The sequence below is a fragment of the Akanthomyces muscarius genome, chromosome 6 (genome assembly GCF_028009165.1).
Source record: "Akanthomyces muscarius strain Ve6 chromosome 6, whole genome shotgun sequence".
Taxonomy (NCBI): domain Eukaryota; kingdom Fungi; phylum Ascomycota; class Sordariomycetes; order Hypocreales; family Cordycipitaceae; genus Akanthomyces; species Akanthomyces muscarius.
The window spans coordinates 3,136,644-3,151,505 of record NC_079246.1 but is presented as its reverse complement, the minus strand read 5'-3'; the positions used below and the strand labels follow the sequence as shown (position 1 = coordinate 3,151,505).

General features: G+C 57.3%; 8 protein-coding genes across 9 annotated transcripts; 4 read left to right on the top strand and 4 right to left on the bottom strand.

Moving 5' to 3' along the window:
- Window positions 1-511: 511 nt before the first annotated feature.
- Window positions 512-4,225, top strand: LMH87_001118 (uncharacterized protein; the record flags this gene model as incomplete). The annotated part of the gene is made up of 3 exons (XM_056199144.1): window positions 512-1,676; window positions 1,728-1,987; window positions 2,045-4,225. The coding sequence occupies 3 exons, from the start codon at window positions 512-514 to the stop codon at window positions 4,223-4,225; spliced, it is 3,606 nt and encodes a 1,201-aa protein (XP_056056019.1).
- An 814-nt stretch (window positions 4,226-5,039) lies between these two features.
- Window positions 5,040-5,828, bottom strand: LMH87_001117 (uncharacterized protein; the record flags this gene model as incomplete). Its single annotated transcript, XM_056199143.1, has 1 exon — window positions 5,040-5,828. One exon carries the CDS (start codon window positions 5,826-5,828, stop codon window positions 5,040-5,042), a length of 789 nt encoding a protein of 262 aa, XP_056056018.1.
- Window positions 5,829-6,706: 878 nt separating this feature from the next.
- Window positions 6,707-7,191, top strand: LMH87_001116 (uncharacterized protein; the record flags this gene model as incomplete). Its single annotated transcript, XM_056199140.1, has 3 exons — window positions 6,707-6,721; window positions 6,844-6,993; window positions 7,129-7,191. The coding sequence occupies 3 exons, from the start codon at window positions 6,707-6,709 to the stop codon at window positions 7,189-7,191; spliced, it is 228 nt and encodes a 75-aa protein (XP_056056017.1).
- A 185-nt stretch (window positions 7,192-7,376) lies between these two features.
- LMH87_001115 (uncharacterized protein) lies at window positions 7,377-7,683 on the top strand (the record flags this gene model as incomplete). The annotated part of the gene is made up of 2 exons (XM_056199139.1): window positions 7,377-7,490; window positions 7,546-7,683. The coding sequence occupies 2 exons, from the start codon at window positions 7,377-7,379 to the stop codon at window positions 7,681-7,683; spliced, it is 252 nt and encodes an 83-aa protein (XP_056056016.1).
- A 295-nt stretch (window positions 7,684-7,978) lies between these two features.
- On the top strand, window positions 7,979-8,697 carry LMH87_001114 (uncharacterized protein; the record flags this gene model as incomplete). Its single annotated transcript, XM_056199138.1, has 2 exons — window positions 7,979-7,992; window positions 8,097-8,697. The coding sequence occupies 2 exons, from the start codon at window positions 7,979-7,981 to the stop codon at window positions 8,695-8,697; spliced, it is 615 nt and encodes a 204-aa protein (XP_056056015.1).
- Window positions 8,698-9,084: 387 nt separating this feature from the next.
- LMH87_001113 (uncharacterized protein) lies at window positions 9,085-10,726 on the bottom strand (the record flags this gene model as incomplete). Its single annotated transcript, XM_056199137.1, has 3 exons — window positions 9,085-9,919; window positions 9,972-10,027; window positions 10,079-10,726. The coding sequence occupies 3 exons, from the start codon at window positions 10,724-10,726 to the stop codon at window positions 9,085-9,087; spliced, it is 1,539 nt and encodes a 512-aa protein (XP_056056014.1).
- A 459-nt stretch (window positions 10,727-11,185) lies between these two features.
- LMH87_001112 (uncharacterized protein) lies at window positions 11,186-12,508 on the bottom strand (the record flags this gene model as incomplete). 2 transcript variants are annotated; one of them, XM_056199135.1, is made up of 2 exons in its annotated part: window positions 11,186-11,811; window positions 11,957-12,029. In XM_056199135.1, 2 exons carry the CDS (start codon window positions 12,027-12,029, stop codon window positions 11,186-11,188), a joined length of 699 nt encoding a protein of 232 aa, XP_056056013.1. The 2 variants fall into 2 exon arrangements, with proteins under 2 accessions (XP_056056013.1, XP_056056012.1); XM_056199136.1 differs by having other exon boundaries at window positions 11,186-12,508.
- A 485-nt stretch (window positions 12,509-12,993) lies between these two features.
- LMH87_001111 (uncharacterized protein) lies at window positions 12,994-13,545 on the bottom strand (the record flags this gene model as incomplete). Its single annotated transcript, XM_056199134.1, has 1 exon — window positions 12,994-13,545. One exon carries the CDS (start codon window positions 13,543-13,545, stop codon window positions 12,994-12,996), a length of 552 nt encoding a protein of 183 aa, XP_056056011.1.
- Window positions 13,546-14,862: the final 1,317 nt, after the last annotated feature.

The window sequence follows — 14,862 nt, the reverse complement described above, 5'->3', positions numbered from 1 at the left end:
TCCCATCTTGCGCCTGCACACTGCCCATCCCAACCAGACTCGTGTAAATGCTCGCGTGCTGCCAACTTGATGTAATTAATTTCCCTGAAAACTCACTCGTCCTCCGCTGCCTCTCGTCCGTCCTCTCAGCCATTGGCGTCATCGCTGACCTAATAACCCTGGCGTTGGCTCAGTAGTCAGTGCCTCAGTTTCGGGAGGGGACCCGCGACCTGGGCAAGCAAGCCTCCACCATCATCCACCACCACATCCCAAGGCCACCTCCATCCACACAACCATCACCCACCAACCCAGCCGTCCGCTTGCTGCCGGCCGAAAAACACAGCCCACGGACTCCAAGCGCCCCTCGAGACGTGCGCGCGCGTCGTAACCCGACAAATCTATTTCTCCGACCTCCATCTCTCACCATTCTGCCGTCTGCGTCTCCCTGCCTCGACTCCGCCCGTCCCTCCTCGCGGCACACCACGCTCTTGATGAGCTCGACGCCGTTGCTCGACTGGTAGACCGCCCTACGATGCCGGCCAACACCCAGAAACCGGCTGCTCCCTCGCCGGCATCGCCTAGAAACACTTCCAAGTACACAAACAAAGATGGCTCCAAGTTCATCACCGTCCCCAAGGGCTTCGCCGACTCGTCTTCCCAACCCGCCACGCCAACGCTGTCTGCGACAAACGAACATCACTTTGCCGCGCAAATGCAACCTGATAATTCCGCCGCCCCCGACTACGACGACGACGATGCCTCGGCCACTGCACCGTCCGTTAATCGCAAAAAGCAGAAGCGAAGGCAAAAGGCCGCTGCAAAGGCCGCCGAAAAGGGCCTCAACGGCCACGCCACCCCTGCGTCTGCGCCGCTGCACGGCCACATCCACGCTCACGAGCATGCTCATGCTCATCGACACGGCGCCTCCATCCCTCCGCCACCTCCGCAAGACGCAGAGTCTATTTCGACCGACGACGACGAAGACGACGAGTCCTACGCTCCGGCGGGCCACCATGAGCATAACGGCGGACCGTCCAACTCTTCCAGGTCCAAGAAGAGTCGCAAGAAGAAAGGGAAGAGTGTCGCCTCAGGAGCTGACGACGACCTATCTCCAGCGCCGCCGCCGCCCACCGAAGCACTGCGCGGGCCTGGCATGTCCAGAGACAAGATATGGAGCACCAGCAACCACGAGGAGCGCGAACGAATCAAGGAATTTTGGCTTGGCCTCGGTGAGGAGGAGCGCAAATCTCTCGTCAAGGTGGAAAAGGATGCCGTGCTGCGCAAGATGAAGGAGCAACAGAAGCATACCTGCAGCTGCACCGTGTGCGGCCGCAAACGCAACGCCATCGAAGAGGAGCTAGAGGGTCTATACGACGCGTATTATCTCGAGCTCGAGCAGTTTGCCAACCAAGGCGAGGGTCCTCCCATGCTGCCGTCACCGCGCGACTTCCCCATACGGCCAACACGCGGGCTGCCCGCGAGCTACGCCGCGCATCCACCGTCGCGAGGGCGAATAGTGGAACCCGTTGGCGACGAGGAGGAAGAGGAAGAGGAGATTGAAGAAGTGTACAGTGAAGACGAAGTGGATGACGACGAATATAGTGACGACGAACCTCCCGAAGCCTTTCACAGTACGCACGTTGCAGATCGCGACGTCGCCGACTTCCTCACATTCGGCAACAGTCTTCAAGTCAAGGGTACGCAGCTTCTAGATACTCTCTTGCGCACATATGGTAACCTGGAACTAGGCGGCATCCTCACTGTGGCGGATGACCTACTGAAAAACGACGGCAAGCGCTTCATCGAGATGATGGAGCAGCTTGCCGAACGTCGCATGGCGCGCGAGGAGGATGCTCGAGAGCATTTTACTCGCGGTTTTGGTCATCCCAACGGCACATACCCTGCTCCCCACAATCATCCGCCTCCCGAAGAGGAAGAGTACGAGGACGAGGAGGAAGAGGAAGATGATTACGAGGACAGCCAGGACGAGGAGTATGAGGACGAAGAGGTATATTCCAGTTCTTCTGCCATGCCATCTACGTACCATACTGAGCACAGCCTCCAGGACCAAATGACCGAGGCGCAGCGAATGGAAGAAGGACGTCGCATGTTTCAAATATTTGCCGCTCGCATGTTTGAGCAGCGCGTCCTGTCTGCGTACAAGGAAAAGGTTGCCAAGGAACGTCAACAGAAGCTGCTCGAGGAACTTGAAGAGGAAACTCGCCAAGAACACGAGCAAAAGGCAAAGCGAGCCAAGAACGCGCAGAAGAAAAAGGACAAAGCAGCTCAACGAAAACAAGCTCTGGCTGAGGAAAAGGCGCGTAAGGAGGCGGAGAAGGCTGCCGAGGACGCTGCTCGCATAGAAGCAGAGCAGAGGCGTGTTGCCCAGCAAAAGCAAAAGGCCGACGAGAAACGCCGCCTCAAGGAAGCCCAACGAAAGGCAGAAGAAGAAGCACGTCTCAGGAAAGAAGCAGAGCGACTGCGAAGGATCCACGAGCAAAAAGAGAAGCAAGCCGAGCAGGAACGCAAAGCCCGCGAGGCCAAGGAGCGTGAGAAAAAGGCCAAGGAAGAGCAGCGCATAAAGGACAAGGAGGCCCGGGAGCAAAAGGAACGCGAAGCCCAGGAGCGCAAGGAGAAGCAGGAACGCGACAAGAAGGACAAGGAAGCCAGGGCAGCCAAGGCACACAAAGAGGTTCAAGAGGCAAACGAAGCCAAGGCGAGAGCAAAGGCTGCCTCCGTCGCGGCTGGACTGGTGCCTCCGCAGATCCAGCTGGCCAAGCGCGGACAGCCACAGCAGCAGCCCGTGCCCGTACCGGCGACAGCCGTCTTGCCTCACCACCCGCCGAACCCGGCCAGCTTTGCGTCACCAAAGGTGCCCGTTGCGACGCCAGTGCTGCCCAAATCTGTGGCCCCGACACCTGCACGACAACGAGCCCCGTCCCAGCAGCACGATGCTGCCTTTTCGACGGCATCCCCTAGCCTGTCTCCCCGATCCAGTACAGCCGCCCACATGAGCCCAGGAAGCATTGGCCAGGAACGCAAGTCGAGCTTCGGCGCCAGTTCGGGCATGCCGTACTCTGTCTCGCCACCAGGCATGCCGCCAAGCTCGTCGATGCTGTCTGCCGCTTTCCACGGCAATCCAATTGGCATGCAACCACCGCCGGGACTACCTCACCATGCACCGCCAGGTTTCCCCTCTCGTCTGCCCAACGACCCCGTGTTCCCAGGGTTTCGCTCCAGTCCTAGCGGTATGATGATGACACCGCCCGGCATCAACGGACCAGCTGCTCGCGTCATGTCTCCGAGCGGACCGATTGGGCCCCCAGGATTCATCCAGCCCATCGGCGACCAGTTCCCCGTCGGCCCGGGATACAACAGCATGCCCAAGGACATTCCTCCGCAAACGCACGGCCGCCAGGGCTCTGGGGCATACGACGCCATCGGCAGCGCCGCCATGCCCATTGGACGACCAGCCCCGATAGGACGACCCGGAAGCACGTCCCGCGGACGTCTCAACGACGGCGACGACGATACGAAGCACCTCGGCAGCAGTGTGCTTGTCGAAGACGACGAACCCCTCGGACCGGATCTGAACCTCTCAGGCAGCCTTCGCACACAACCGCCGGGGCCTCGCCCATCCGCCTTTGCCACAAGCCCGTTCATGGACAGCGGCTTCCCCCGCGGCGGCCACAACCTGTGGGCACCGACGCCGACGTCCGCCAACGGCCAGCACTTTCCCCCTCCCGGCTTCGGCAATCCTGGCTGGGGCGCTCCTCCGCCCGGTATGTCGCCCGGCGGCTTCACCGTAGGCTCGCCCGGCGGCAGCGGTTTCCCGGGGATGCGCAGCGTGTCGCAGGCGTCGCGGCACATTGCCGTGCGCCAGATGCTCTGCGCCGCGTGCAAGACGCTCGCGGGCAGCAGCGGCGACGGCAGCGCGTTTGTCGATGTCGCGGCCCTCCAGAACCACGTCGAGCAGCAGTCCAACGACCCGACCATTTCCGCCCAGGACCTGCTGAACCTGTGCGACACGGAAGGCAACGCCTCCAACGGCGGCGGCACGTTTGACGTGGTCAAGCGCGACAATGCCACGCACGCCATCCGCTGGGTGCCCGACGCCATGGACGCTCTGATGAGTGGCAGTAACGGTGTCGCGGGAGGCGGTCCGTTCCGTCAGGCCGTCGGAGCGCCCGGCGAGATTGGCAGTCCCCTCATGGGCTTCTCGGCCGCGTCGATGCGGGGTCTCTAGCGTACGCCCCGGGTTAGACACAACGACAGCGTCGGCGGCGACAGCAGCAGCGACGCCAGCGACATGAGTCCGAGCCCGTCGCGGCGGCCGAATCTCCTACAGCGACTGGGCATCGTGGAAGACGAGGAGAATTGAGGGGACTCTCGAAATGTGGGAAATCTCTTGACCTGCAGGCTCGTATTTGGAGTGGTTGATTCTGAAGGTTGGACGTTGTGTTTTGCTCCCGCTGCTGGTTCATCCCTGACAACGACGTGTTTTCTTGTCTCTTGTCTTTTCTTGTTGGTACACACAGGGCATTCTAGGTAGTTGATGCGCCGCCTTTTCGTCCTGTCCTCTTTTTATATCACACAACTTACCCAAACTCTCCTGTGCGTCCCTGTTTTTTTAATGTTACTCTCCTTGTTTACGGCTCGTGACGTCGCGAGTGAAGGAGTAGCAAATACAAACCCACGATATGAAGATGGCAATGCTGGTGTTGCACTACTGTGATGCACGCGACACAAACAGGGTGATTTTGTGACGATTTGTGCTACGTGGTGTTTGGTCAGATGACCATCACTTGTGTTGAACACATGTGGCCCTCACTTGCATTGAACATGATGTATTATCTCATGCACGATAAAACTAGGTATGGTATCCAGAGTCGCTGTCCGTGTTGTATCGAGCCCAATAAATGAAACCAAAGCTTTAAACACCAGATAATATAAAATAGCAAGCTCATCCACTGTAACGCTTAATTCTGACGCACACGTTTGACACTTTCCCGCATTCTATAATCGCGTCCTTGAACTCCATTAGATGGCAAATTCGCCGCTTAGTGAGGCTGGCCGTCGCCAAAGGGGTTGACGCCGCCTGCCTGGGCCTGGTACTCGGGCTGCTGCTGCTGCTGGGCCATGAGCGGCGCGCGCACCTCCTCGTTGCGCTTCTTCTTGGTGGCGGCGCGAGCGAGCGCCGTGGCCTCGGCGCGCGCATTCATCTTCTTCTGGGCGCGGCTCTCGGCGCACGACATGAAGATGAGGAAGCTGATGCCGGCGAGGATGATGACGGAGAAGACAATGGCGAGGACGATGCCGCCAATGTCGAGCTTGTCAACCTTGCTCATGCAAATATCCTTGCCGTTGGGGTCCTCGGTGCAGATCCAGCCGCTGCGGCACGACTTTGCGGTGACGGGGCCTGTGGTGCAGGGCAGCGACGTGCCCGAGACGAAGCCCGGGCAGATCTTCTCGCTGCTGACCTCGGTGCTGAAGCAGTCGTCGCCCTGGGCGTTTTCGCGAATGGCGAGAACGGGCGCGGGCGTGATCATGGCGGCGGCCATGCGGCGGCGGAGCTCGCCTTCGCGCTGGAGGTCGGTGCAGCGGTCGAGCGCGTAGCCGGCCTCCTTGGCCGCATCGTCGGCGGAGCACCCGGCGGCCGCGTAGCAACCTTCGAGGGCGGCAAGGTCGGCGCCGCTGGGGAGCTGAGCGAAGCACTGCGAGAGGGCGTCGCGCGAGCCGCAGTCGGCAAAGTCGGCAATGTCGTCGTGGTGGTCGCGGAAGCAGAGGTCGGAGGAGGGGATGGCGGAGGCGGCGGCGCCGAGGGCGAAGGCAAGGGCCGAGAAGCGCATGATGGGGTTGTTGTTTGTCGAGTTGGAAGAGATGCGGGATTGTTTGCTCGCTGAAGAGGAGGAATGGGGGAGATCAGCAGGCAAACGTCGATGATCTGCAGCCCAGAAATTCGGGGCGAGCCGTTGTCGAGACTGGGAGCAAAAGGGGGGACGTGCTGGTCGACGGAGAGCGGCGATAGCGATGGCAAGGTAATGCAAAATAAAAGGAAACGAAAAAGAAATGCTATGCGATACGGCCGACCATTAAGGGTGTGATGAAGAGGACGGACGGGTTAGAAGAGAATTGGGCAAAGGAGATGGAAAGCTGACGGTGAGAAAAGGCGAGGCACCCAGGGGTCGTTTCGGGCTGAGAGCCTTGCAGTGACAGGGAAGGCAAGGCTGTGGAGAGGGCGAGCGAAAAAGGTACAAGGATGGAGGACAGAGGACAGGCCCGCAACAGAACTGCCTTGGCGGCGACGGGGGCCATTGTGGCTGTACGAGGCACGCTAAACGGCAACGGGAAAAATGCAATGGGGGTGGAAACGGGCTCTACGGCAAGGCAGGAGGGAGATGGTTTTTTACAGTGCTGATTTTATGTCGAGAAAAAATCACAGGTGGATGGAGAGGGAGGTGTATGCGATGCAGAGCGCGGAGTAGTGTGCGGACAGAGGACAGGTGAAGCTGTCAACGGTCTGTCGGCCGCCCATGTACCTTTCTTGCCAGCTGTCAGGCGACTACAGGGGGCTGTGGCTGAGGACAGGCTCGCTGTCTGTGGCCGCGCTAGCAGGCACTATTTTTAGGAGCCGGACGGGGGTGGCTAAGACAGCATGAGGCTCATGAGAATATTGAGAAATGCTGCTAATTTGAGCCTTTGAAATCAATTTTACAAGATTCTCAACATGCAGCCATCGCTTGTATACTGCTGCTGGGAATCCGGGGTCTCTACCGTCAGGGCTACAGGCAAGCAAACGCGTCTCCGCCACTGTGGCTGATGCGCTGGAATGCAAGACCCGACACCGAATGACGAGCCAAATAGCAAGACAATCGGACCTCCATCTCGAACGATGCAAGCAAAGTAGAGGATGATGATTTATCGGCCCACGTCGAGCGAAGCGAGGAAAAAAAGAAAAAGAAGAAGTGGTCCAGTGCTGCTGTTGAGGGCGACAAGTACCCCAGCACTAAAGAGGTACGTACCAAGCACTGCTGTTAACGGGGAATCAGCGACAGTATATTTATCCTCGATCATGGGAATCAAAACAAAAAACCATTCCATCCCCAAACCACTGTAAACTGACTGATCAATCACTTATCTGATCATCAGCCCTACGCCCACGTCACCCATGCGTGTCCCGGCTACCGTATCCAGCAAGGCCTGAACTTGTAACCGGTTCGTGGCTGTTTGTGTCGCCAGCGTCCAACGTCATCGGCTGCCAACTCTATCCAGAGCTATATACTACTTGCATCCATCCATCGTCCATCTTTGTATTTCCCCATTCACTCTTCCCCTTTTCAACATTATTAACCCCCATTTCCAAAACATCAAAACTACCACCACCACCACCACCAACAATGCCTCTTGTCACTCCCAACCAAGACCCCAACGCCAGCGCCTCCTCCAAGACGGACGAGTGGCAGGGAAAGCTCGTCGGCAAGACGCTCAACGAGACGGCGACAAACGAGACGGTACGTTTTTTGGCTGGCTGTCAGCTGAGGGTAAAGTGTGACTGATGAGAGACAGAACTTTTGCAAGCGTGAGCTGCCCCAGGAGACGCGCATCATCGAGCCCGGAACCATGGTCACAAAGGACTTTAGAGAGAACCGCCTCAATGTCCACGTCGAAAAGGACGGTGTCGTCACGCACGTCTACCACGGCTAGCTGAAGCTAAGGTCGGGGTGGCGCCTGGTGGACGACGTGTAAACAGCGAGCGGCGTGGGGGTGCTGCGTCACCACCGCATCCAGAAACTGGCTAAATATATATTCTTAAACTCTAGTATGATATAATATACTCGCATGCATTTTCTTGATTTTATTCATATTGATATCGCATTGTTGCTGCCACCGTGATTCTGCCGTGACCCCGCCGCGGGGCACTTGAACTTTTCCCTCGCCCCTCGATTCGAGCACCCCGCCATCCAGCTTCTCTCCATACAACATCACCTCAACCGCCAGCATGTTTAAAAAAGAGTATGTCCTATCCCTCGTACCGTACTTCCCTAATGTCTTTTTCCCCAAAGCCACAATCTCCCTCTTTCCCCCTCCCCGTCAACCATCTGCTAACCCCGCTCCAGCCTCCAAGCCGCGCCCAAGCAAAAGCTGAAGTCGTCCGTCCAGCGCTCGCTGCGTCAGGCGCTGCTGACCACCTACCCGCTCCTGAACCCGTACATTGACGAGGTGCTCCCCAAAAAGGCCTCGCTGTCCTCGATCAAGCTGCCCGACCGCAACACGCTCTACGTCGTCGACGCCACCACGCCGGTCTTCTACCAGCAGGACTCGGGCGACATCCTGCCGCACCTGCGCCTCGTGCACCGCTTCCCGCAGAGCTTCCCCTCGGTCCGCATCGACCGCGGCGCCATCCGCTTCGTGCTCTCGGGCGCCACCCTCATGGCCCCCGGCCTGACGTCGGCCGGCGGTCGTCTGCCCGCCGAGGGCAGCCCCAAGGGCCTGCAGGAGGGCAAGGAGATGGAGCAAAAGGTCGACGCCGAGGGGCGGTGGAGCAGGGAGCTGGTCAAGGGCGAGCCGGTGGTCATCATGGCCGAGGGCAAGGAGGAGGCGTGTGCGGTGGGTGTCTTGGTGGAGGGCACGGCGGAGGTCAAGGCCAAGGGCAAAGGGCCCGTGGTGGAGGAGGCGCATTACCTGGGCGATGGGCTGTGGAATCTAAACTTGGATTAGAGAGGGAGTGGGTATGTTCTTGGAGCAGTTGGCGTACAAGGAAACAGCATTGTATATACATTTTACGTGGCATGAGACGGTGAGTTGGGCGATACCACATGCATGGGGTGACAAAATGAATGACGATTTATAAATGACGCTTGATTTTGTTGCAGTGAATGCAAGCCAAGGCTGCAGCAGTCGACAAGTAGCAATTATGGTTTATCTAATGTACATTTCGAGCGTAAGCAATTCTTCAAACAGACCATTCTCCAAAGCCATGCAGCAATTAAGAGCAGACCAGCTGCGTTGAAGCCAATTCCAGCAAAATCCAAGCAAGTCATCAATCGTATCCTTCATATATCATGCAAACATTTGTGTCCTCATCACTCACCCCCAAGCAAGGTTTTACTGATCATCTGCACCATCAGTCGCATCAGCATCCGTTGAAGCACGCGCCGCAGCCAGAAGGCCGTCCACCGCATTCCCATCACCGTCCGCAGCCTGCATCGCCTGCTGCCTTTGCCGCTCAAGCTCCCTGCTCGCCTCCTCGTGTCCCCGGAAAAACATGTTGAGCGCGTCGGGCACGTCCGCCATCCAGTCAAAGTCGAGACACCCCGCGAGGCGAAAGAAGCGCAGCCACCAGTCGTGGTAGTCGACCTCCTCGGGCACCACGCGGATCCGCGCCGAAAAGTCAATCAGCGCCGCAAACTCGTCGGGGAACTCGGCCGTCAGCGCGGGCCACAGGTCGCGCGGCACCGCCAGCGTGTACAGGCAGACGAGCTCCGCGGGCGGGAGGCAGCGCTGCAGCGCGCGCGGGGCCTGGCTCGCGGCGCGCCACGCCCGGTAGATCTCCTCGGAGCGGTGCACAAAGTAGTTGTGGTCCATGACGCCGTGCGTGTCCGGCGCGTGCGGGTTGCGGTAGAAGACGCGGCGGGCCACGTACCGCCGGAAGCTGGCGACGAGCTTGGCGACCTCGCGCTCCATGCCCCAGTCGTGCGCCTGCCGCGCGGCGAGCATGAGCTTGACGAGGTTGAGGCCGGGCTCGGTGCCGTCAAAGCCGGAGGCGGAGACGAGCGCCTCGATGACGAGCGCGAAGATGGTGGCGTCGATGGACGGCGACAGCACCCAGCCGTGCGGAGGGCGCTCGAGGTTCAGGAGAAGACGCCAGTGCGGGTAGCGGAGCATGAGGTGCACGGGGCAGAAGAATGTGCGGCCGCCGACGGTGAAGCGCTCGAAGCGGCTGGACAATGTTAGTGAATGTGTAAGAATGGATGGAGGGGGAGGGGACGTACCCGCCGAGCCAGGAGCCGTTGACGACGCGGGAGCCAGGATAGCGAGGGAAGCGGTCCTGGATGTGTCAGTAACGGAATCTTACAGATGGCGGAATGATGGGGCTTACATCGCCGGGAAGTTCATGTTCGACTCGCTCGCCGCCGCTGCGCGCAGCAATGGCGTTGCGGTGGAACGGTGTAAACGGGAGCTGCGGAAACACCTCGGCGTCAGACGCGTGCGGCTGGTACAGCGGCGGCGCACCGGGAGTCGCAGGCGGGCTTGTAGAAGCTGCGGGAACGGCAAAGAGCCCGTTGAACTCGTACGGAGGCGAGTCGGACGCGGGGACGTGGCCGGCGGCGTACGGTGCAAAGACGGGTGGTGCCGCAGCAACGGTGCTTGGAATGGGGATGCCTGCTTCTAGATATGCGGCAATCTCGCGCTGCGTAGTGTCTGGCAGCGGCTGCGTTTGGCTACTAGAATGCGATTCTCGAGGTGTGGAAGTAGAAGGGCGGTTTTTTGCCGTGCTGGCGGGCAGGGAACGTGCAGAAGCAGGTGAAGTGCTTTCGTTGGCGGTCACGGCACGAGTGCTGCTCTGAACGGACGGCGATGTCTCGACAAGACCAACAGGTGCAGAAGCGGACGATGGAAGAGGGGTTGTCGGTTCTGGCTTGACAGGGTCGGTCAAGGTCTCTGTTGGACGGGTCGGCGCAGGAGATGGCGAGGGACGTGAGCGAGCGAGCAAGCTCCGGACGGTGCGCCTGTTGAGATAGGGCATGGTGACGAAGAGAAGTGATCAGGTCTTCGTTTTTGCAAAGTTCGCAACGCTGGCTCAAAAAAGGAAGATTGAAGCGATTGAAGGATGTTAAAAGTTCGCAACGATGCCTCGGAAAAGGTAAAATAAAGCGAAAAGCGAGAAATAAGAAGCGAGAAACAAGAGTATTTTATATCATGCCATGGGGAGGAAGAGTATTGAAGCAAGAGTTGGATTAAATGATTGACGCATGCCTATTGTATTCAGATAGATGCGTCGCATTGTTGGTATTGTCCACTGCCCCATTGAACGATATATAAAAGTGAGTTGCAAATCCGACATTGTCAATTGCAAGCCCGGTGGCGGGGGATTGTAAGAGTAAAGTACAAACCTGCAGTGGCTTTCTCAACAATAGAGCTACTCTGCCCCATAGCTCACTTTCACATCCCCCTCAGACCTTGATTTGGGAGAGCAGGTTATGGCTTACCGCGCCGTCCCCATTAAGCTGCCGTACTTGAGAGAATTGAGCGTCGCAGCATGGTGCATCGTCGCCGGCGATACCGTCACCACCATCCCCGCGCCGCAGTTCCGCGCATCCGCAAACGTCTCCCTCAGCACCATGGTAAGCGGTGACGAGCGGTATGGAACACGCTTCTGCCGTGTCGACCATGCGCGCATCACTTCCTTGAGCGCGAGCAGGTCGGTGTTGATCTGCCGCGCCTCCTGTCTCTCTGCGGGTGTTTGTGTCGTCGCTGATATCTTGCTGTCCTGTTGGTACTCTGCGCCGGCCAAGTCGACAAACACCATTTTACCACCGAGGCGGATTGTAGATTCGGCGCTGTTGTGTTGGGCATAGATGGCATCGACCTTGGCCTCGGCGTCGGCAACGCGCGCTTCGAACTTGTCCTTTTCGGCCGTCACTTTGTCGATGAGGGCTTGATTGACCACGTAGTCTGGGTTCGGTTGGTAAATGTTGTTGTCGTCCTTGATCACGCTCTTCGTCTGCTCGTCAATGATCACGTCGAGCGCGCGTTTGCCGATGGGGACGAGCTCCGACTGTCGATCGATGACTTCGGTGCGGGCGGCGATGAGGGGTGCGTTGATAATTTCTAGCTCAAGAACCGCATGCGTGCGAGAGCTTTGGTCATGGACAGATGAAGTGCCAACGGCACGACGGGCGAGGGCGTTGCGCAGTTGGTCGCGCAGCTCGGCAAAGGTCCAGCACGAACGCTTGACAATCGGCTGCACGCGCACTTTTCCTTCGGACAGCGTCTCCGTCTCCCCACGTATATGGATCTTGCCGTCGGGGCCTTCGCGGATGTGACATTTCGTGCCGTCGTTGAGGAGATCAAACGCCGCCTTTTGGCGGAGCTCAAACACGCTGAGCCCAACCGCCAGCGGCTGATTGTTCTCTTCTGCGTTGAACTTGAAAATCTGTTCAAAGAGCTGCTCTGCTGCTGCGAGACATATACCGAAGCCGGACTTGTCCTGCTCGTAGCCTACCACGGTGTGCGTCTTGCCGCTGCCGGAATGGCCATAGGCGAAGAAGCTGCAGCATCCGCCGGCCAGGACCCGCGGGACCGTGGGTTGCACGACGGTGGCGTACGCAGCAGTGTTGGAGGCAGTACTGTCTAGTACGGCAGTAAATGCGGCGGCGCTCCTCCACGGCTTGTCGGATTGTGTCTGGCACCGGTGGACGGTGACGGCGAGAAGCGTAGAGGAGGGGCTGGTGTTTGCGCTGTGCTCGACGCTGCCAGTGGTGGTCTCTGCGCCGACGAGCGGGCGCCAACGGACAAAGACGTTCATTTTGGGAGCTGCGTAAAGTATAATGGGGTTGTGGTGACGAGAAGGTCTTGTGGTAGAAGGCTGATCGAGGTTTATAAGTGCTGGTGGAGATGCTTTATTCAGCTGCCTGATCGTGGCCAGGCAACCGTTGTTACAACCAGGCACGACAAATTCGGCATTGAGCTGAACTCGGCAATTGACGATTTGAAAGACGGAGACTCAGATCTCCCTTTGTAATTTATGGTTGTTTTGCCGTGGCATCAAGCTGGTGTGGCTAAAATGCAATGCGTTTAGCTCAGATTCGGCAGATGTTTGCACGGCAAGTATTATTTTCAAGACAATTTGAATAGAATTTCTGCCAAAACTGTAAGTATTTCCGCTCATTAAGTACTCATGAATCATTTCTTGGAAATGGCACATAATTTGACATGTTTCTATGTGTTTGCTGATATTATCGTCGTTTGTCGCTCTCGTGTCGAGAAATGCCCAACAAGTCAACCCTTACCCTACACGGCAACTTCCCAAATCTTCTCCAAGCCATCTTCATCATCCCACTGCTCGCCCACTTCTTTAAAGCCGTACTTTGCCACCACTCCCATCGACACAATGTTGCGTGGTGAAACCGATGCTCGCACCACCTTGACTCGGGGGTCTGCAGCCGCGACATCCAGCATAATCCTCAACGCCGCCTGTGCATGACCCCGACGACGACACAGCGGATCAATCGAGTACCCAACCTCGACCATCCCGTTTTTGTCTGGCGGCCCGTGAAATCCAGCGCGTCCGACGATGGCGCCCGTCTGCGCGTCCACAACGATGCGAGTGACCCAGGTAGCGTCGTCGGCACTGGCGCGGATCTGGGCGGCGCGGCGCTTCCATACCACGCTGCACTCCTCCGTGGCCATGTATGGGGGCATATTGGGGTTGTTGGATAGTGCCCTAGCAGAATCCAAGTCGTTCTCGGCGAGGGCGTCCATGACGGGGAGTGGCAGTTGTATGAGCTGCCGATTGGCGGCCTCGACAGCTGCTGATATCCAGGGCGCTTCGGTAATTTTCATTGCAATGCTACAGGGTGACAAGCATTTCGGGGTTTTTTTGCATCCGAATGACCTCAATCGAGAAACACTCGCTTGCAAGACAAGCTGCTTCCGCGTGGGAAGACCGACTGTCTTGGACCCCGCTGCCTAGTGTGAGTCACAAAAGGCGCAAGAGATGCAGTGACACTACCCCGCCGATATTGTTCCGAGCTGAAAAGCAGAACAAGCCATATGGTTTGTTTGTCAGGAGACTTGATTGGATGCCGCTCTAAGCGGGAAGGGCACAGTCGATCGAGCTAGAGAAGGTGACCACTGCCAAGTATTACAAACGTCACAAAGAAACAGCACGTGGAGCTATGTCGAACATTTTTCGGCGTGCTCTTTTTGTTGAATAAAACTGAAAATGCGGCTCGACTTTTTGAAGGAGTATCGTTGGGGCGTACCCTTGTTGACGTTCGCTGAGAGGTCCAGAGTATATTTGTCGGGTAACAAACTTTACTCTAGACTGATTAACAAAAGCAGACACCCCCAGATTATCTCTCTCATCAGCTAGCAAACTGAATGCCTCCTAATCAATTATATTCTGCAATGCCGTCCGGCCATACAGGTATGAGTTCCGTGGTGCTGTGAGTCCCAGCTCGTTCGCCAATTCGCCAATCTCCTTGTTCCTCGAATCAACTCCCCGTCCCAGCTGAGATGCTCTGTTTAGAAGATATGCCCCGAACTTGAGCGGGGAATTAAGTACGGCATCTTTGCTTTTGCGCTATGCGTCGCAGCTTTCATTCCCATAGAAACTTTGTGTTTTACGATTGCCTCACGGATTTTGTCTCGTGAGTCTCTGGTGCTCTCGATGAAGCGTCTTATCAACGCCTCTGCTATGTCGCTGAAAGTCTTTTCGTCCTCGAACGTACTTGACATGATCTTTAGTTTATTCTTGTCACTGCCACGGCCTTGTCACCACAATCGCTTCGCTACAACAGACAGACTTCTCAAAAATATTGCCAAGTTAATGGCCATTTACCTGTACATCTCGTCACACAGATCAATCGCTGGCTCCAACATGCAGTGGATTTGGAGCGTTAGGACCTCGCTGGGATCTCGCTATTCTTGATATGGGCCTTGATTGCGCTTTGAAATCGTCTTCTTGTAATACTGGCTGCTCACAGGGAAAATGAGTAGATCATTATCCAGTATCATTTGCGAGTATATCCAGCACAAACAACCTCTTACAATAGCTCGTTGAGTTAGACGTAATTAAACATCTAAAGCTAGTACGCTTCAACTAACCTGTCAACGTATACGGCTCGTTTATTAAATTGTTCTTCGGATCACTATAAT